The sequence below is a fragment of the Megalops cyprinoides genome, chromosome 23, assembly GCF_013368585.1.
Source record: "Megalops cyprinoides isolate fMegCyp1 chromosome 23, fMegCyp1.pri, whole genome shotgun sequence".
NCBI lineage: Eukaryota > Metazoa > Chordata > Actinopteri > Elopiformes > Megalopidae > Megalops > Megalops cyprinoides.
Window position 1 is genome coordinate 14,610,385 of NC_050605.1, and position 20,857 is coordinate 14,631,241.

At 42.9% G+C, this 20,857-nt stretch overlaps 2 protein-coding genes across 2 annotated transcripts; both read left to right on the forward strand.

The window, feature by feature from the left end:
- Positions 1-228: 228 nt before the first annotated feature.
- On the forward strand, positions 229-2,395 carry fezf1 (FEZ family zinc finger 1). Its single transcript, XM_036518524.1, has 4 exons — positions 229-1,011; positions 1,147-1,281; positions 1,751-1,883; positions 2,133-2,395. The coding sequence occupies exons 1-4, from the start codon at positions 229-231 to the stop codon at positions 2,393-2,395; spliced, it is 1,314 nt and encodes a 437-aa protein (XP_036374417.1).
- Positions 2,396-4,763: 2,368 nt separating this feature from the next.
- Positions 4,764-20,557, forward strand: aass (aminoadipate-semialdehyde synthase). The gene is made up of 24 exons (XM_036518241.1): positions 4,764-4,868; positions 5,956-6,182; positions 6,491-6,667; positions 6,842-6,926; positions 7,224-7,291; positions 7,422-7,568; positions 8,190-8,268; positions 8,361-8,488; positions 9,426-9,574; positions 10,278-10,400; positions 10,642-10,753; positions 10,956-11,015; positions 11,235-11,302; positions 13,529-13,650; positions 13,930-14,059; positions 14,303-14,413; positions 14,658-14,766; positions 15,837-15,977; positions 16,391-16,558; positions 17,136-17,231; positions 17,603-17,718; positions 17,819-17,907; positions 18,318-18,494; positions 19,117-20,557. Exons 2-24 carry the CDS (start codon positions 5,964-5,966, stop codon positions 19,233-19,235), a joined length of 2,793 nt encoding a protein of 930 aa, XP_036374134.1. The 5' UTR covers positions 4,764-4,868; positions 5,956-5,963; the 3' UTR covers positions 19,236-20,557.
- Positions 20,558-20,857: the final 300 nt, after the last annotated feature.

A 20,857-nucleotide genomic window follows, 5' to 3' on the forward strand; every position in this document is an offset into this window, starting at 1 on the left:
GATTGGCGAGGTCTGGGCTGCGTTATTGACACAACACGTTTTATTGAGCAGTCTTATTAGACGTAAGTGCTGATTGTCCGGAGTCAACGTAACGCAAAGCCATCGGTGAGGGGCTGGCGTCGACCCAGGCTGTCTCGGATGATGTCCTTTCTTGCAGGTCAGTGAGAAGTTTCAAAAGGTATCTACAAAAGGAACAGCCACGCCAAATACAAAGTGTTGCTCATCGTCATGGACAGTGTCCTCTACCACTCAGCGGGAATATTCGGCTCACCCTCGGCTTCTGGAAACTTAGCTGCTGAAGAAAACATGATCGCCGCCACCAAACCTCTAGCTTTTTCGATCGAAAGGATTATGGCCAGGACACCGGAACCAAAGTCAATACCTTTCCCCAACTTGTTCCAAGCGCCCGTGAGCAAAGCGGACCCAAAGCAAGCGATCCACGTGAGCCCATCCTCTCTCCACTGCATGATACCCTTCATGCCGCTGGCATACGAGACGGGTCACAAACTAAACGTCGGTGGATCAGAACCGAACCACTTTGACGCTTCCTCCTATAGCTCTAATGACTTGGTGAGTATTGGTTTGAATTATAAAAACGAACTACCAGATGTGAGCCCATCGGTGGGGCAGTACAAACTTTTTCGACCTCGGGTGGTAAATCAGTCCTCTTTTCAAGCGATGGGAACTGTCTGCTACCTGAACTGCGGGGAAACCTCCTGTGCGCCGCCGGCGAGTTTCCTCAACATCCACCCCGTTGCCTCTTACTTCCTCAACTCGCCGCTACACGCGCGACAGAAAGCCCTTCTTTCGGAGAAAAATAAACTCGGCCACTGTGTGGAAAGGTGTCCGTCCGGCGTTGCTTTCAAAGACTTATCCCAAACTCATTTGCAACACTACATGAAAGAGAGCGCACAGATACTATCGGAGAAACTCTTCAAAAACTCCTCCAAGCTGGGCAGTGGGTCTCCCGGCAACAAGCCTAAAGTTTTCACGTGCGAAGTTTGTGGAAAGGTAAGACGCTTTGGAAAAGAGAGAAACGAAAACATCCTGCATTTACGTCTTTGTATCTATTTAGGCTTTTTATCAATTTTGTTTGAAATTTTGAACAATAAATTACAATTTTATTTGTTTTTCTCCAATTTGCAGGTGTTTAATGCCCACTATAATTTAACCCGTCATATGCCTGTGCACACTGGAGCCAGACCTTTCGTCTGTAAAGTTTGCGGCAAAGGCTTCCGCCAAGCAAGCACCCTCTGCCGCCACAAAATAATCCATACGCAGGTAATAATTTGGTAGTCTAAATCGGATTTATTTAATAATTCATTTGGATGCATTTGCGTAATTCATCGATTTTTAAAATTATATCAAAATTATACTCCAAGATTGGCATATATTTAAAGCGCTCAATAAGGCCTTATTATAAAAATGCATTTAATATAATATTTTTAATTGTATGACACGACGACATTGAGATGTTAGAATCAGCCTTTAATTAGCCTTCTAAAATGGAGAACACTGACAGATTAAAAAAAAAAAAGATGCGATAACGCACTTTTTGTCTCGGATTAGAATTCCAGAGACAAATTCTTTTTTGGTTATTATTATTATTATTATTATTATTATTATTATTATTATTGTTGTTGTTGTTGTTGTTGTTATTAGGCTATCATTATTAGACACATTAACTATAGAAACGTGTATTTTGATGCTGCAAATTGTGACATTATTCTCATTGATACTCGTTATGCAGGAAAAACCCCACAAATGCAACCAGTGCGGAAAAGCATTCAACCGCAGCTCGACTCTGAACACCCACACAAGGATTCACGCGGGGTACAAGCCCTTCGTGTGCGAGTTCTGCGGCAAGGGATTCCATCAGAAAGGTGCCAAGAAAAGAAACGCAAAACCAAAAATAATGAATTATTGGTGTTAATTTCATTTAAGGATGCTGAGGAATGATTCCGTTCTTGTGCGTATTTTTAATCAAGAAAAACAGTGATGGTGTGTGAGAACATCCAAATTAGAAAATGTTTTGCATTTTCGGGATGTCCCAAGATACTAAATGGCTCTTTTTATTGTACGTCTAAAATAGCTCAGTGATAATGAATTTGTTTTCTTTTTTCTGTCTGAAGGCAACTACAAGAACCACAAATTGACACACAGCGGGGAGAAACAGTTCAAATGCACCATCTGTAACAAGGCCTTCCACCAAGTATACAACCTGACCTTCCACATGCACACGCACAACGACAAGAAGCCTTTCACGTGCCCGACTTGTGGAAAGGGATTCTGCCGGAACTTTGACCTGAAAAAGCACATCAGGAAACTGCACGACATTTCTCCGGGATCTCAATCGCCCTCAAGTCTTCTAAGCGCAAAAGGGGAAACTCACTAAATTCGGCGAAGTGGTTCCCTGGCAATCTGAAATGGGTTTTCCTCCAATGGAAATATGTGCTCCCGCATGCAACCTCTGCCTGTACGACGTGATTTTGTGGATTAAAGCGCCTGTTAAAAAATAATAATAATAATAAAAAAATAAAAAGAAGATGGAAAGAAAAAGGAAAAGAAAAAGAAACCTTCAAACCCTCCACGCCAATCTTGATAATCCTTATTATTTTTTGTTTGTATCTCAGGACTAAATATGTAAAAATCCTTTTTTATATTTATTTTAAATGGCAATGCTATAATAATTTAAGAGATTTAAATCCTATGAATATACAGATGATTAATTGTTGTGATGAGTCTGGTATACTGCCCTACTTTATTTCGTGATTATTATTTATATCATCTTTGTTATAATTACACTACTTTGCCAATTGTTGACGTTTTGATGATCAATGTGAATATATGCATTTGAAGTTTTGCTGCCAATCATTAAAAATCGTAAACAAAATAACAATCGAACAAGAACTGATTATAAAAAAAATCTGTTGTGTTGAAGAAATTTTAAAATAAAAAGGTTAATGGTAATACTGTGTCTCATCATCTTCCTCATATAAACCGCCTTGAATTGTCGAGAAGACGATCATTTCCGATGTAAATTAATATTATCAGAATGAATGCGTCGCAGTGCCTATTAAAATCTGACAGTTCGCATGTAAGATAAGAAGAAACTGTAGAATTACAACCATGTTTACATTTTCTCAAACCATTGACCACCGTTTTCGGTGTGTGTGTGTGTGTCCGGGGGGTGGGGTAGATATATTATGCACATTAATGTCAAGAATCAATCAAATAACAATTCTACCCTTGTTATTTAACTACGCACATTACGAGCTCTAATGACGCCCTCTTGAATCACCCCCTTTAGTGGTGTGACATCTATTAGTTTGGAAACAGAAAAGAATAGAAGAGCAGATAAATTTTAATCTAATTTTATCATATATAGATGATATCCATGTAATTAAATAATAGTATACTTATCGGATTTTATCACAGCTATATAACATTATATTCTAGAACCAGATTTTCCGTTTCGGAGACTTTGATTTAGCCTGCATGTAAAAGGTACACGTTCCAATCTCTTATTTTTTTACTGCTTAACCATTAGGCCTACACTTGAAACCTAAGATGTTAAAGCCGTACCACAACAGATTTTGAAATTAAGTAGGCTGATGACACTTCACGCTCTGAACAAAATTAGGTTACATTACCAAATCTTCGTGTCCAAAATAAGGGCGAGGATACCCCCCTCTTGTGGAACATTTTGAGAATTACGTCTTAAAAACTCGCGCAAGCATACAGGCGCACTCTGCTGTTATTTGCGTCTTGTAAATTGTAGTACTTCTATCTTTTCTTGTGTTTCAAACGGAACAACGCCAAAGCAAATCGTGGAAAGAATACAATGCTCATAAGGAGGCTAATTGAACGTGACAAAAGTGCCTTGTTATCCTCTGTTTCCACGTTTAACTAGTCTATATCAAACCCAAAACGTGACCGACACGTACGCGGAGAAGAAGGCTGTCTTGTGCAACAGCATCCGCGACACGTTGTGCGGCTCACGCCACAAGGAAATGAGAAATGAGCCTCTGAAAGCAGGCAGTGATAGAAGCCTGTGTGACATCGCCAGTTTTAAATTTCAAGTTTTAAATCTACAGCTGTGACTATTCCACGAATCGCACCCATTGCCCTGCATAGATTAGATAGGTGTGCAGCGCGACTTCATTCCACAGACACAGTTGCTAGCTATCTGGCTAATCTTTAGTCGGTTTGTACGGCTTCATGCTGCGCAGATTCAACGATTTTGTAATCATGTGGATGCCTCATTCTGTTCACTTGGCACGCTGCATGTCCCTATATTACAAAGATGAGTGAATCTGCGCAGCATGGCGCCCCCACACAACCTTCACCCTTCAACCCCTCAATGGACGAGCTCCAGCGCCCAGATTCGGACGTGTCACTACACTCGGTGACCTCAGATTGTCACCTGAAATATGCATTAAGTGTGATTTTCTTTCTGAACATTTCGCAAAACTGATCACAGAGCAAAATGCAAAAATATTGTAGGGAACTTCCAAAAGTATTTTTAATTTGTAAGACCACAACGTTTCGTTGTTGTTTATAATACAATTTGTGTCAATTAAAAAAATGAAAAGAAAGATCAAGGCCTTCCATGGTTTCCACTGTAGGCGATGAAATCCGTTTTATTTCCCCATTAGTCATAACAGTGCGCCTGTTACGTCAAGAGCAAGGACAGGAGGCCGATCCTCCGCTCTGAAATGGGATTGGTGTGTGCTGTCTGTCGAGTTAGTATTACATCCGCGCATATGCTTATCGGGGCTTTACGACCCAGACCCTGCTGTAATGTGCAGATAGGATTTGAAAGGACTCTGCTTAGTGTGAAAATTAAAAGGAAAAAAAGTGCAAAGGTAGGTAAAAACGAAGGAGGATTTCCTCGCAAAATCGTAACGCATCCTAATTTAACCGTCTGTTGATGTGAGCTACAGTGCTGAGAAAGTTTGCTGTCTTCAGTAACTTTGGTTCAATCCAGGTCTTCGACACATGTTAACATACGCCCCTGAGTCATCTAACTAGTTATAGGGCGGTTATACTGGATCAGTGCAATCACTGCTCTGCAACTGTCTAGCCACGTATTATTCTTATCCTCTCATTCTTTTCATCCTATTATCATATTAGTTTACCAACTGTTTGCATGCGTTTGCCTCGCTTCGTCGTATTTTGATACACAGGCCTAAAGTGTGGTAGATACTTTTGAAATACAAATAAATAAATAAATAAAAAATGCATCAGCTTTGTGGAGAAGATATTAAGATAGTAAGCTAATGCCATTGCAGTTGCTAAGGCTTGAAGGTAAGTGACAGCAGGAGTCACCGACAGTGCACGCTGGGTAACTAGTTAGCTGTACTTAACGAGACTGTTCCGAAGTTTACATGAGATCATCTTCTGCTCTTAATTGATCGCCTGATATAAAGATTATGTGCCTGTCTAGCTGGCTGGCTGCACACTTACAGTAAATTAGTTAGCCTGTACCATATTCACTAACTCGTCGTGTTCGTGAGTTGGCTGGCTTCAGAATGTTAGCTGGCATGCTGTCAGCTCCAGAAGCTGAAACACTTACTAGCTAGTCTAGCTAACTAGCTAACGTGTCATTCAATGTCATCGCTGAGGGGGAAAAACAGACTACGCAATGTCAGTTAGCTAATAAGCTAGCTAGGAAAACAGTAACTATATATGGCAATTGCTTTGTCCAGTTTTTTGAGGATGGTTTTATTACCTTACATTTGGATAGATAATGTTTGTTTTCTGTGATGTAGGTCGGTCTGTTGTCCTCTCCTCTAGCAAACTGATGTTGCTTAGTAGCTAGAATACGTGGGTTTGTAAGGTCGTCCAATACAGTGGAGTGAATGGACTTTACCTGTTGCCTGTCATCAGCTTCGAGGGTTTGGTACATTGAATTCTGTAGCTAGATAGTTATTGGTTTTGTGCGGGCGGCAGGGAAAGCCATGCTCCGACTTCTCAGACGCCAGGGCAGGAGGGTTGGGGGCTGCATGTACAGCCAGCGGCGGTGCCACCATCATAAGAGCGTGATGGCTATCCGGCGAGAGGACATCAACGTGTGGGAGAGGCGCGCCCCCCTGGCACCCCGGCACATCAAGGAGATCACTAACGCTGGCTACAAGGTGCTGGTGCAGCCCTCCAATCGCAGAGCAATCCACGAAAGAGTGAGTGGAGACACCTTTTTTTTTTGTGTATCCTCTGTAACACGTAAGCTAATGCATTAATACGAAGCATTGTAAAACTGAAACGGTGTTCTAGTGAGAAGGTAACTGGAGCTTTGACCACAAGGTTTCAGTTTTGATTCCCTGGTTGGGAGTTGCTGTATGTATGAAAAAGGGACTTTCCACTGTTGCCCCAGAAAGTTTTCTACTTTATTCAGTTATGACCAGTATAATATATATTTACAATATATAATGTACATCACAGTGGATAAGGCCATTCTGAAGCAGCATTTTCCCTCATTTTGTTTCAGTACTATGAGAAAGCGGGTGCCATAATTCAGGAGGACATATCTGAGGCATCATTAATCATTGGAGTTAAAAGGCCACCTGAGGAGAAGGTGTTTCCTAAGAAGACCTATGCCTTTTTCTCCCACACCATCAAAGCCCAGGAAGCCAATATGGGGCTGCTTGATGACATGCTCAAAAAGGTGATTTTTATGATGAAAAGGGTTTTAATGGTGTGACTGTAGATCACAGCATCCGTACAAGGACATTAGCTCAATAGCTGGTTTAAATCTCTCTTTAATGTTTGTTTGTTATGTAAGTTAAGATGAATTGTTATACATGCAGTTGCAGATTGCATATGTGAGTGTTCTGTTTAGGAAGTGCGCCTCATCGACTATGAGAAGATGGTGGATGCAAACGGCTTTCGCATTGTGGCCTTTGGACAGTGGGCAGGCGTGGCAGGTAGAATTTCCTTTTTTATTGGTCAAAAACCAATAGGTGCTAAGGGATGACCGTTGCGTCTTTCAGATTTAAATGCATTGCTTTCCTTTATGTCCATCTGAAAAAGAATCTGCTTTGCAGGAGATCATTCTGAATTCTGAAGAATGCATAGGTTTTATCCTTGATAACAAGCATATATATACAGTAGGTAGAGTGATGTGTTATCGCTAATTCATACTAAGATAGAACAGGCAATTAGGAACACTACAGTTTCCAAGGAGCAGTTTTAATACTCTTTTCCTTTGATTGTTTTCACAGGAATGATTAATATTTTGCACGGTTTGGGCCTGCGTTTCTTAGCCTTAGGACACCACACTCCATTTATGGTATGAATGTTGTTGTATATGTTCTGTCTTCTGTTACCCATTCATTTTATTTCATTCAGTAAATATATGGTCTCCTTTCCTCTTAAACTGCTCATTGACCACACTTCTTCCTTTGTGATGTCATCGTCAGCACATTGGCATGGCCCACAACTACAGGAATGTCAGCCAGGCGGTGCAGGCAGTGAGGGATTGTGGGTACGAGATCTCCCTGGGCCTGATGCCCAAGTCCATCGGACCACTCACTTTTGTGTTTACAGGGACCGGCAATGTCTCTAAGGTAGGTCCCGAGAAACCCAGAGGCTCTTACACCCCTTACCCTTAAAATCGACCTACTGCAGAGAGAAACATAAACATGGAGGTCTTGGGAGTGTTTCTCTGTATTTAGCTTATTTTGTTTCAGCTCATCAGTGTAGGGATTGACATGAAATTGAATAAGGAAATGGAAAAAAAATCTCCAGTACACCCAGCTTGTTCTCATTAATGTCATTTGTTGTGATGTGGAAGAGAAAGCAAAGAAAAAATTGAAAGGCATTTTGCAAAATGAACGCAAGGTTCCTTTTCATCTGAGTAGTTATATATCATTTTCTTAGTGATAGAAACTTTACAGTAACTGAAACATGCATTGTTGGTATGTGATGTTAGGTTGCACCTACTACAGAGTATACCCTTTAATGATTTCACCTATGGGCTCAGCCCAAGTGAAAGAGTAGCAGATAAGTTATAGTGCCAGACATGCCAACAAAGATCAATTTCTGAATTTCACAGTAAGGCATGCTGGGAATTAGCCCACAGGTAGAGTGTGGCAGACACAGCTACCCAAGATTCACAGAAATATTTTGGGTGTTTGGGAGCTTTTCTCAATTGAGCTGTTCACATTCCTGTTCACCCCATTTTTCAGGGTGCCCAAGAGATAATCAACGAGCTCCCATGCGACTTTGTGGAGCCCCATGAACTAAAAGAGGTCTCCAGGTCTGGAGGTAAATCTTCTCTTTGCAGTGTTCTTGATGATTAATTACTTGAAATGCATCATTCTTCGACAATAACGCTTATGTTTTGTTCACTCAAACAGATATGTCTAAAGTTTACGCAACTGTGCTGAGTCGACACCACCACCTTGTGAGAAAGACCGATGGAGTGTATGACCCACTTGAGTACGAGCATCATCCTGAGCTCTACACCTCCCACTTCAGAGAGAGCGTGAGTACCTATGCACTCCATAGTTTTAATCTAACATCTCTGTATTCACATCCCACATTAGGGTTTGGTTGAATCCTTTTCATTCTGTATATTTCATACCTGTCAATGGTTAAAGGGTGTCTGTTTCACTGTTCTAAATTCTGTACACCCCATTGCAGAGCCTTTTGTCATTTGAATATACAGTTCTGCCCTTCCCTGCCGTATACCCACTCATTCTGTGCCACCCTGTGCAGACACAGACTGAGAGATGTATTTTTACTCTTCATCCTTTGCATTTCAGTAAGTTCAAAGGCTTTAAGGCTGAGGATCTCCAGTACAGCTCACGAGCCGCTTTCGTTTCCAAACTCTCACACGGTGCAAAAGTTCATGTTGTAAACTTTGCACCGTGTGGTTTCCCTTTTTCGAAATGATAGGGCCGTGTGGTTGAAATGGAGATGAGCGTGGCTGTGAAGTTCAGCAGTTCAGCGGGTTGCATATTCTCGGCAGTTCCAGCAGCTCATCTGTGCTGGTGCCTCATTGGCTCAGCTGTTGTCGGGTCATGTGGGGCCAAGAGCTGCTGTCTCATTGTGAAACAGAAAGTCCCCAGCGACTGTCCAATCAGAGACCGCTTTTCCCTCTCAGTAGAGTTAAGGGCTTGTTTCTGACTGGACAGCTTTGCTGCACCACAGTGTGCTGAGCGCCTTATTGAAGCTGTGAGTTTTTGCAATCCAGAGCAGCCACATTTTCCATCTCCTTTACATTTGGCCACTCTCTGTTTCACAGTACTGCAGAAAACAGATGTTTGATTTGGCTATGCAGTTATTAAATGCTGGCAAGATACAATAAGATTGGTGCAAATAATGGTCTTGTCAGCTGGCACATACTGTTGTCACAACACTGCAGTCAGGACAGTTGGGAAAAGGTTATGTATTGGCTTGGACGTGCTCGTTTTCCTCAGATTGCCCCCTACACAACCTGCCTTATAAACGGAATATACTGGGACCCGCACACGCCACGCCTGCTGCGGCGGTTGGACGCCCAACGGCTGATGCGGCCCATCGAACGCTCGGCCCCCACCATGGAGGGCTCGCCGGAGCTGCCCCACAAGTAAGCCGGGGTCCGCTGCCCGTCCCCTCGCTGCCGACTCTGGGCTACCGCCAGCTCTTTCATACCCTGCATTCATTACATTCCACTGTTAGGTTCTTGGCTGACATCCCTATCCAGGGACACTGACAGAGCAGAATTAAGTATGGCGCCAGCTCCGTCACAGAGCTGAAACAAAATGGAGGTGCAGGAGACACGCTGTTTCCTTCACAAGATGTTTATTTGCTTTATGTATTCATATTCATACATTCGTATAGTTACTGTATTGTAACTGGCCTAAAGGTACAAAAGCAGTGCCTCACCCAGGTTTGAACCAGCGTGCTTCTGATTCTGTTCCCAGTTCCATAATCACTATGCTACAGTGTCCTGTTGCTCTTGGCTACTGATGTCCCTTGAATGCCTTAGCAGGTTTAAAATGATCTAATCCTGGATTTAAACTCATCAGCAGATACACTACATTCAGTCTTGGGTTTAAGGCAAAGCTTGTTGTTCTTACTTTACGCTTGCAGTATTTGCATTCAGACTTTTGCAGTTTTTTAACTGCAAAAACATTTGCAAATTTGCAAATCTTTCCTCCTCCCTCTCTCTCTGACTGTGTAGTGCAGTGTTATTATCAGCTGCACTGTCTGGTTTGAGGACAACATAGACAGAACATTCACACTATAATCTCTCTCGTCCTCTTTCACCCTCCCTCTCTCTCTCTCAGGCTCCTGGCGATCTGTGACATTTCAGCCGACACGGGAGGCTCCATCGAGTTTATGACAGAGTGCACCACCATCGATAAGCCATTCTGTATGTATGACGCTGACCAGCATATAGATCACGACAGGTACAAAACATGCAGATATCATCGAAAGATCACCCGCACTGCATCCCCTGTTCTTGGACATGCCAACAACTTCTGTTTATGTACTGATTTGCTTTACTGGAAAATATAAAACCGTTCCAGCCAATTAAATAAAACAAAAACTCAAGAATTCGCTTTCTTCTTGTGCGTGTGGAGTGAGTGAAATGTGACGTGCGGATCTCGCATCTCCTGTGGATAAGCGCTGGTGTGTTTCTCTCTGTAGTGTGGAAGGCACTGGTATCCTGATGTGCTCCATCGATAACCTTCCCGCCCAGCTCCCGATCGAGGCCACCGAGTATTTCGGGGACCGCCTGTGCCCGTACATCTCGGAGATGGTAAGATACGGAACACGGGTAAGAGGGTGTCTCGGAAAATTGGAGGCTTGGCTCAACCTAGGTGGTGCGGTACCATAGCAGCAGGGATCTCAGTTTGCTAGGGGAGAGGATCGCGCAGCCCGTTGCCTGCTTTTGCCTCACGCGTGCATGCAGAGGGTGGTGGTTGTCTAGGCCCCTCTTCACCCCGGCTTTGTCTCCACAGCTTCAGTCCGACGCCACTCGACCGCTGGACCAGGAGGAGTTCTCTCCGCAAGTCAGAGACGTGAGTGCGCCGGGGCGCGTGTGGGAGGAACAATTCCGACGAGTTGCGCGCTGACAATGTCACTCGATTGTGTGTTGCAGTCGAAGACGGCCTTGTGTTGTACTCAGAACAGCCTTTCTCCCTGTTGAGTGTTGCCCGACCCTAAGCACTGTCATGGCTGAAACGTCACTTTTCAGCCCACAGATGACCCTTGTTTTCTGTGTTTGTTTCTAATGAAAGGCTGTGATTACGTCGAACGGAAAGCTGACTCCAAAGTTTGAATACATTCACAAGCTTCGGGAGAGAAGGTATGACTATTTGTCTCCTTTTTAAATTTAATTTGTTTAATTTGTTTATGAACAAATTTTTTTGGAAGATGCCACTGTATAATGTGTCTGCCAGAAGTATTTAGAATGTTATGACCCAATGTGTGTCTCTTCCCTGAAGTATGACTTCAGGGAATTCAGACGAGATCCATGGTGTGGTTTACAGTTTGCCAGTTTTAATTACAAGATAGTATTTCTCTTTTACAAATAAATAATAAAATGTCATGAAATCATGAATTTGCTTTGGCAAATGTACCTTTTCACAAAATGGCATCATGGATTGGTGCTGTGAATTTTTTCGAAGAATTCTCCAAAGATTGCAGGACAGGTAAAACTGTTTCTCATTTCAGTTAGCATACAAAACAGTCGTTATTCAAAAAATAATAGCTGCACAATGTATGTCTGTATTGGCTATTTTTTGTCTTAAGTTAACATACAGTACCTAGCAAACGTAGATGTAGAGGAACCAAGCTTAAGCAAACACAACTAACGCCTTGATGTTGCACCGCCAAGCTTAATCATAACTAATGCAGAGCTTTAGTGTGAAGTAGAAGGTCATCTAGAGGCCTTCCCTCATGCTCCTGTAGAGTCCCACTGTAAACAAGGCTGATGGTTTGTTGTGTCCTCCCACCAGCAGGTCTCTCCCCCCCCCCCCCCCCCCCCCATCAGTAGGCTTTGCTCTGCAGACTCGCAGCAGGGCCCTGACTAACCTGCGTTGTTGTTCTTGCACAGTGCAGTCACGGTGTGGTGGTGTGCCTCCCTGCCTAAAACCTTGCATGGCTAGCGTGTGCCGCCTCTGACGCTGGAGTCTATCCTCGTAGAGAGGGCTCTCGTGGGTAGACAGTTTTTTAACTCTCACCATCCCACCTTCCCCATTCTTTTTGTCTGTCCTTTACTTTGGCATGCAAGCATCCAATCTGCCCATTCATTTTTTTTTTAAATGAACCTCGTAATAAAATTTGACACCCATGTAACCCAATCATAACTGATTAAAGTCTGCATGTTGATTGATCATATTTGACAATATTATGACTTAAATGATGTTTAAAACAATGAACAACTCATGATTTTTATAATTTTGTTTGTGTATTCAGTAATGCTGTTCGTCTTATTTTGTTGCCTTTTTATGTTGTATGTTATGAGGTCATTGTGTGACTGATCTGAGTGAAGCACACATTTCAGCAAGTTGACTGGCGGAATATGTGACGAACTTCCAAATATGGATGTAATGGCCATTTAACGCATAACTGTATGAATAAAGCGGAGGGATATCTGACTGGAGTTGTACTGAGTTACTGCCTCTGCGTTTTTTGGTCATTGGGTCAGGTCATTGGGAAGGTTTTAGCTTTGGGTGACATGCAAGTGCACCCCCTGCTGAGTGAGTTAATGGACACTGTTTGGAGTCACTGAACTCCGCTGTCACTTGTTGCTGGTGCTTTTATGTCCCATAATTCCACGTTTGTGGTCCACTCTCCTGACTTTAGAGAAGAGCACGCTGTAGGAAGATGGGTACTTACATAGGGTCGCCGTTTGTCTGTTAATCTTACAAAGTCAGCTCAATACCTCTGAAAGGAAAAGGTTTCGGAACCTTTGGTTTCAGTCGTTTTTTAATGAAATTGCTCGTTGTTTTTTTTTTTTTTCCTTCTTCCACTGGACATTTACATCATGGTTGGTTTGTAATTACTGTTGCGTTGTTCTTAGTACCATCTCAATTAAAATGTATCTTCCACCATGATTGTGAAAGGATAAATCAACAGACTGCATGCCGGTTGTTAAGGACTTAATTGTATTCATGCGCACGTGTACGATGTCAGATCCAATTAGGTTAATGACTTCACTGATTGGATGCTCGTGGCTCTCGGGGGAACCCAAGTAAACTGCTGATTTAGAGGGCTGTTTATTCAAGTGCGTCAATTGCAGTGCTATAATAGGATAATGTATACCACTCAACTGCAAGCGCTCGTGCGAATGCCCTTTTGTGTCTGTTATCACTCATTCATTTGCTTGCTGATTTTCATTGACTGCTTGATTTTATTTGCTGGTTTATACATATTTACATGCGTTTGTGTCCCTTTTGGGCTGAAACCTGGTGGACTGAAATATTGTGGTCGTTAGCCAGTGTTCAGAACCAAATCCTGACCGCTCGCTCTTTAGCGGGCGGCTAGCTCTGTCTGAGAGTCAACCGGGTTTGTGTTTGGGGGGTTTCAGGGAGAAAGCGCAAATCCTGAAGATGAGCGGCAAGAAGAGAGTTCTGCTTCTGGGGTCGGGCTACGTGTCCGGCCCGGTCATCGAGTACCTGACCCGGGACACGGGGACCCAGGTCACAGTAGGTAAGGACACTGCAGAAAGCGAGGTGGCATCTACTGAGACATACAGAGTGCCAAAGCTGGATTTTAAAGGGCCTCCAAAAAGACCTTGTGAAGGCACTGACTCCTTGTCTTGGGGTTTGAGATTTTGATACAATGATGCAGTCAGGACCACCAGGCTGTTCCACAAAAAAGAGAACTAGGGATGTTTTCTGTTCTTCCTCATCTCTCTACTCTTCCTCCTCATGCCACTCTGGCCCTGATGGCTGTTGTTTTCTCCTATATCTCTCTTTCGGCCTGTAGCGTCAGTGATGTTAAACCAGGCCGAGGAGCTGGCCAGAAAATACCCCAACACAATACCCGTTATGCTGGACGTCACCAGCCAGGAGAGTCACCTTGAATCTCTTGTGAAAGACCACGACCTGGTCATCAGGTAGGGACACCCTCTATACAACAATGCCCAACAAAGATACAGTAGGATACAGGATCATCTCCAGACTAAAGACTCAAAGGAGCACATTTCCAATGTAAACAAATACAAAACAACCTCACAGTCACAGTGTCCCCACAGACTGACCCAAGAGGAATATACAGTAAACAAAGACACATAAAAAAAGACACAAAAAAAACACACAATTGAATGCTTTGTTTGTAAAAAATTGATGCTTTTCCCCAGTTTGCTGCCTTATGCCTTCCACCCTATGATTGCCAAGCACTGCATCGGTAAGAAGGTGAACATGGTCACGGCCAGCTACCTCAGTCCAGCCATGAAGGAACTACAGCAGAGGTAGGAGAGAAGGGACAAGACATGACAAAGTATTGTACATAAAACACTGCATATAACGTAACTGCATCTGCTTGCAAAGCAGTGTTCATACTGATTGCTTATATGATGTAATGTAAATTACGCGATGAAACCTGTTAACTGTGGCCTGTATTGTCCATGTCTGACTATGCTGCTCACCCAATTGGGCAGTCAGGGTCATGTGACTGGGCCATGTGACAGTGCCTCCTTGTCTCTCTCTTTTTAGTGCAGAGGAGGCAGGCATCACCATAGTGAATGAGATGGGACTGGATCCTGGCATCGACCACATGCTGGCCATGGAGTGTATCGACCAGGCCAAAGCAGACGGATGCACTGTAGGTATTTGCATGCGTGTGTGCGCAAGCATGTTTATTTTCGAATGTATGTGAATATGTTTGCGTGTCCCTGTCTGCATGATTAATTTGACTGGTCTGGTGATTTTTCACATGCATTAGAGGAAGTGAGTGGCATTCTGTCAGTTATTGTCTGTAAGCCATATTGATCGCCGACCCAACAGATTGACAAGCCATGTGTCTCCAGCTCGTTCTTTTTCACTTCCCGCCCCGAGATAATGCTGCGGTTTCACTGAAATTGGGCGAAATGCTTCGTGGTGTTGTCTACACTGAAGAGGGGGTGACTGTGAGTCATACAGTACCGGTAAAAAGTTTGGACACACCTAATTAAGACAATGGGAAACATGCATTCAAAGACATGTTGATTTAAAGACCTATGCATAATGCTTGATTTTTTTTTTCTTTGACAAACATAAATCGTGAAGTTGATGTCTATGTATGAATTTATTTCCAAAAAAAATTTTAAGAAATATTTTTTGGCTACTTTGAAGAATCTAAAACTTAAGACAGTTTTGTTTAACACTTTTTTGGTCACTGCATAATTCCATTTGTGTTATTTCATAGTTTTAATGTCTTTACTATTATTCTAAAGTGTGGAAAATAGTAAAAATAAGGAAGAACCCTTCTATGAGTAGGTGGGTCCAACCATTTGGCTGGTATTGTCCTTACGGTTTTCCCAGCATGCAGTTAGAATGAGGGACATGTGAGGTTCTGTATGTGCAACATTTGAATGGTGATCATGTGACTGAGAATAGAAGAAGACCATATGCTGTAATCCTTCTCCAGCAGTAGGCTAACCCTTTATTCTTTTTTATTTTGTGTAGTACCTGTAAAATTTTAACTAGCCTTTGAAGAGTGTAGTGCATTTTCGGAAAAAAATTCGCATGACAAATCTGCTTCTATGGTGTGATGTAATTGACTTCCTGAATCCTGATACCAGTGCCTGTGGCATGCAACGTCTAAGGATATGTTGCTCTTCTCATTGGAAGATTAGGCTAATGTCATAGTGAGAGCGTGACATTGTAGTGACTGATGCCTGTGTGTGGACACAGGTGGAGTCCTACAGCTCCTTCTGTGGAGGCCTGCCGGCACCCGAATGCTCAGACAACCCCCTGCGCTACAAGTTCAGCTGGAGTCCGTATGGTGTCCTGCTGAACACCATCAGCCCCGCCATCTTCCTGAAAGACAACCGGGTACGGTTAGCTCAGAGGGCTAAAGAGCATTAAGCATTATACTCCAAACTCTGATGAGATTAGATAATCACTAGTCCCCAGTGCCTGAAAATTACTCTATTTGGATGTAGCATGGGGAGTGTTTACATACTATAGTAGTGTATCAGATTATTTTAAAAGAGACAGGGTGGGTGTTTTAATGGGTATATTAAGCGTTTATGAATGTGCCATGATTTGGTGAATGCTGCCAAGAGAACTTTTACCCTGGGATTCATTTTCAAATACTTGGCAGCTTTCCTAAAAGATATAAAACTGTGTTTTACAGTGAAGTATGCATATTGTATACAAACTCTGAACTGCTGATAGTTATTTCATACACAGACCCAGATGAGTTTCTGATGTGTTGTATATTACTGTGTGCTCCTGACGGTCAGGTGGTCAGCATCCCGCCCGGTGGGGCTCTGCTTGACTCCGTGGCTCCGATGGACTTCCTCCCCGGCTTTAACCTGGAGGGCTTCCCCAACCGGGACAGCACCAAGTACGCCGAACCGTACGGGATCAACTCGGCCCACACACTGATCCGGGGAACACTGCGATTCAAGGTAGCGTGCACATGTGCGTCTGCACCTCCACCTGCAGCTGTACCGTCTGTTACAACTACAACTATGCCTGCACTTGTACCTACTTCTGTTCTTATCCGTATACCTGTACCCACATCTGTAACTGCTTCTACACCCACACCTACACCTGTACTTACACCTGCACATGTACCTACAACTACACCTGTACCTATATCTGTACCTACACTTACAACTACATCTACACCTGTACCTACATCTGTACTTTTGCCTACCTCTGGTCAGCAGAAATACAAACTCGGCTCTCTGACTTGTCTCTTGAGGCCATGGGCGAGAAAACCCTCAGAAGCACTTCACAGCTTGCATTATTACCCAGCGTAATTAATGATAATGAGTACCTCCGGGCCCTAACTGCAGTGATATTTTCATGAGAGCATATGCTGTAATTATAGTAATATGAGAAATATTACCTATACTTAAACCAGCAGTGATTATTTATGATGATTCTGGTAGTAGCTGTGCTTTCACCTCTCACCTCAGCAGTATTAGAAGTGATGTCATGGATGGTTATTTCAGTCCTGTTTCCCGTGTCTCTCTCCAGGGCTTCTCCACAGCAATGAGTGGGTTTGTGAAGCTGGGTCTGATTAACACAGAGCCGTGTCCCATGCTGGACCCGACAGCTACCCCTGTGTCCTGGGTATTACCTTCATTATTTTTGCATTACTAATGCAGTATATACGACATGCATAACTACGTTACATTCCCAATGTCTCCATTCAGATCCAAGCTGAATATGCGTGCATCCTTTGAATATTTACTTTACTTTGAAGGGCCCATTTATGACCTTAATTTACATAATAAAATGAAATTTACATAATGAAAGTTATAATACTTTAATATTTGACTTTTAAATGCATTTTCTTTGAGCAAATAAGACATAATTGTCTGTTTCCCAGCCAGCCTGAGAAATTTCTACAGCAATAGAGTTTTGTGGTATCATCTGAAAAAACAAAAGAAACCAGTCAACTTTGCTTTTATGGACCCATCTTTTGTTGTCTCCTCCCACAGAAAGAGCTGCTCTGCCATCTGATGCAGTTGCCACCCTCAATCAGCAACGAAGCGTTCAAGGAGGCCGTGTATGACAGGATCGGAAAGGATGACCACAGAATGGAGACTCTGAAATGGTGAGGATTCTGGCATTGTGTCAGCATTCTGTCAGTCTGCGACATCACCGTGAACAGGCTCAGCTCATTGGACGATTCTATCTCTCCTGTAAACAATCAGGTTTGGCATGCTCAGCGGTGAACCGGTCCCTCACGCAGAGACCATTCTGGGCGCAGTTGCAAAGCACCTGGAGGCTAAACTGTCATTCGGTAAAGAGGGGGCAGGGGGCAGGGGTAGCTGTGTGTGTGTGTGTACATGTTTATTTTACTATCTTGTGAGAAGGGTAAATGAGCTATGAGAATGTGTATTTGTGTAATGTGTACATATTTGTTTTCTCAACTTGGAGATGTGTGTGTGTTTCAGTTTTTAAGGTGTACATGTTTTCTGTGTAGATAAGGTAGAAATTGATGTGTGTGTATGTGTCTTTTTAACATGTATATGTTTGTTTTTTGTCTGCAGACAAGGTAGAAATCTGTGTGTGTTTGAATTTTTAAAGTGTACATATTTGTTTCTTATCTGTGTAGATAAGGTAAGGTAAAAATGTGTATATGTGGGGTTGTGTGTTTGTGTGTGGGTTTGTATTTTTAAGTTGTTCGTGTTTCTTTTGTTGTATCCACAGAGAAGGGAGAGAGGGACATGATTATCATGAGGAACGATGTCGGGATCAGACACCCCACTGGCGAGCTGGAGACGAAGCACATCAGCCTGGTGGTGTATGGGGACCCTAGCGGCTACTCCGCCATGGCCAAGACTGTGGGCTACCCGGCTGCCATCGCCGCCCGCATGGTGCTCGACGGTCAGTGCAGTGCTCAGAACACACCACAGACAGCAGATACCCCTACATGCTAGCAGCATCAGCACTCTGACTGCGCAGCTAACTCTTCTCCATAAATCAGTTGACTCAGCTTGGTTTAGGCTGTGCTCCCGTTTGTAAGAAGCAGTTTAAAAAAAGACTGGTTCACACAACAACTGTTTTTTTTTTTTTTTTTGCAAATATGAAAGCATGGACAAAAGTGACACGTCAGCACTCCCTTAGCATTCATTCATTCATTCATTCATTCATTCATTGTGGAGCATAAGGCATCTCTTTTCCAACTCTGCTTGTCCGTTGCAGCTCATTGTGCTTCTCCCCACCACAGATTCATTTCGGTGGTATGCGGGGCCAGTTTATATTTCACCCTCAGGGAGTTTTGTGTCCCTGCCCCATAAATGCATAGCAACTGGTCCTCCATATTTGCATAGGGTTTTTCAACCTAGGTTAATAAACTCTATCACAGAAAAAGTAACTGCCGCAGATACTGACACAATATCTCTACTCCCTTAGCACCTTGCCCCTTTTTTATGATTAAATGGCGTTTCATTTACCGGAGGCAGGAGCGGCGTTGATGTAACTCTGGGATTTCGCCTGTCTTTCGCAGGTGAGATCGAGACGAAGGGGCTGGTGCTGCCACTGACCAAGAACATCTACAGCCCGGTTCTGAAGCGCCTGCAGGAGGAGGGGCTCCGCATCACGGCCAAGAGCTCTCTCTCAGACTAGATCAAACAGAAACAGAGCCAAGGCAATACTAGGGGAGGCGCGTCGCTTATTCACACGGCCCCGGGTCTGCACGCAGAGGCCGAAAATAAGCAGGCACCTCCTGTGTTGCCGGTCCATACACTGTGTACTTTGTGTAGAATCTGGAAGAACACGCTCCTCAAACAAACTGTGTGCTTGGCCCTGGTCTTCGAGGGCCACCTGCCCTGCAGGTTCTAAGAAATACCTTCTAAATTCTATTTTATCTGTGCCGTCAAGCCTGTAATAACGTCTGATGGTGCCGAGTTCCTCTTGAGACAGGGACTACAAATAAGCCATTAATACTCTTGCTAGAAACACCAGGGGTCCCTGGGGGTCAGTGCTGCCTGCCCACCGCTGTCATAGCCTGAATAGTAGTCATAGTCAAAAACAAAGTAATGTTTGTAGATGTTCTAATACAGGTGCTCTTTTGTATTAATGCATTGACATTCACTGATGATGACAATTATGTTGATATCATGAACCAAGGGAGGGATAGTTTCCAGTACTGATTAGCATAAATGGAAGTCTGAACAATATACATAATTGCACAAAGGCAGTTATCATAGTTATATTTAACAAATATTTATATATTTCTGTTACCCTGAAATACAGCACTTATTTACTTTCTTTGAAAAAATTCTAAATCATTTCGTATTTATTCCAGTCTTGATTTTACAAAGTGTCTCCTTACAAACCCAAGTATGGTGCTGTAGAGGATCCATAACATAAGTAAATATATAATCTCCCTCCAGTAAAAGTCAAAGTTTGTGAAGATGTAAAGGTTTTTGCCCAGTTTATACTGTTCTGTAAGCAGGTGGTTTAGATGTATGGCTTTCAGTCATCTGCAATTTAGATTAAGAACTTGATATCTTATAACAAAGAATACTCCAGTGTTGTAGTATGGTAATGCATATGTTACTTGGTAGCCTGTTTGAAACTATTTCACTTTCACTTTTGTATCTCACAGAAATAAAGTAATCCACTTTAGAGAGAGTACTGTGGCTGTGTGAATATACTGTAAGTAAGTTGAGATATTGCAGTGAGAAGATCTTGTCTCTAGTCAGGCTGTCGCTCTGTAAAACCGATAAGAGGACAGGAACAGGGTCACACCCACTGGCTCTGTCAGAGGCGTGCCCCAGGACAACAAAGGAGCACAAAACTGTTCTCAAAACCGGTTTCAAAATCAGTCATCCAAACCATAACGATCAGGGTGCAAAGTCCTCCTATGAACGGGTCCCATCTCCAAGTCTATCTTAGCTGCCAGTTTTCTGCCAGCCGTCTACAGTGGCAGCTGAAAAATAACAGCACCATATGGCAGTTTTGTATGCATACATGTGTGTGATGAGGGAGAGGGATTAAAATACAATCCTTTCCCACCTAAACATCTTTTAGACTTGTATTGCTGTTTATTGTGTTAAAATGAATGAGTATATTATGTTCTGAGCCAATTATCGTAACCACTTAAATAGTCCGATTTAGTACGTACTTGCATAATTTAATGAACATCAGATATTTAAATTAAAAATCAAGAGTGAATACTTTGCACATAACGCTCCTCCTCCTTATAATGACATAAAATAGAAACGGTACTTTAAAGTATTTTG

Excerpts from the sequence above, each read along its gene's own strand:
- fezf1 (XM_036518524.1), top strand. The coding sequence starts at position 229 with ATGGACAGTGTCCTCTACCACTCAGCGGGAATATTCGGCTCACCCTCG. Across the intron at positions 1,282-1,750 it reads ACAAAATAATCCATACGCAG|GAAAAACCCCACAAATGCAA; the intron begins GTAATAATTTGG and ends CTCGTTATGCAG. Across the intron at positions 1,884-2,132 it reads CAAGGGATTCCATCAGAAAG|GCAACTACAAGAACCACAAA; the intron begins GTGCCAAGAAAA and ends TTCTGTCTGAAG.
- aass (XM_036518241.1), top strand. The coding sequence starts at position 5,964 with ATGCTCCGACTTCTCAGACGCCAGGGCAGGAGGGTTGGGGGCTGCATG. Across the intron at positions 11,016-11,234 it reads TCTCTCCGCAAGTCAGAGAC|GCTGTGATTACGTCGAACGG; the intron begins GTGAGTGCGCCG and ends TTCTAATGAAAG. Across the intron at positions 17,719-17,818 it reads AGAATGGAGACTCTGAAATG|GTTTGGCATGCTCAGCGGTG; the intron begins GTGAGGATTCTG and ends GTAAACAATCAG.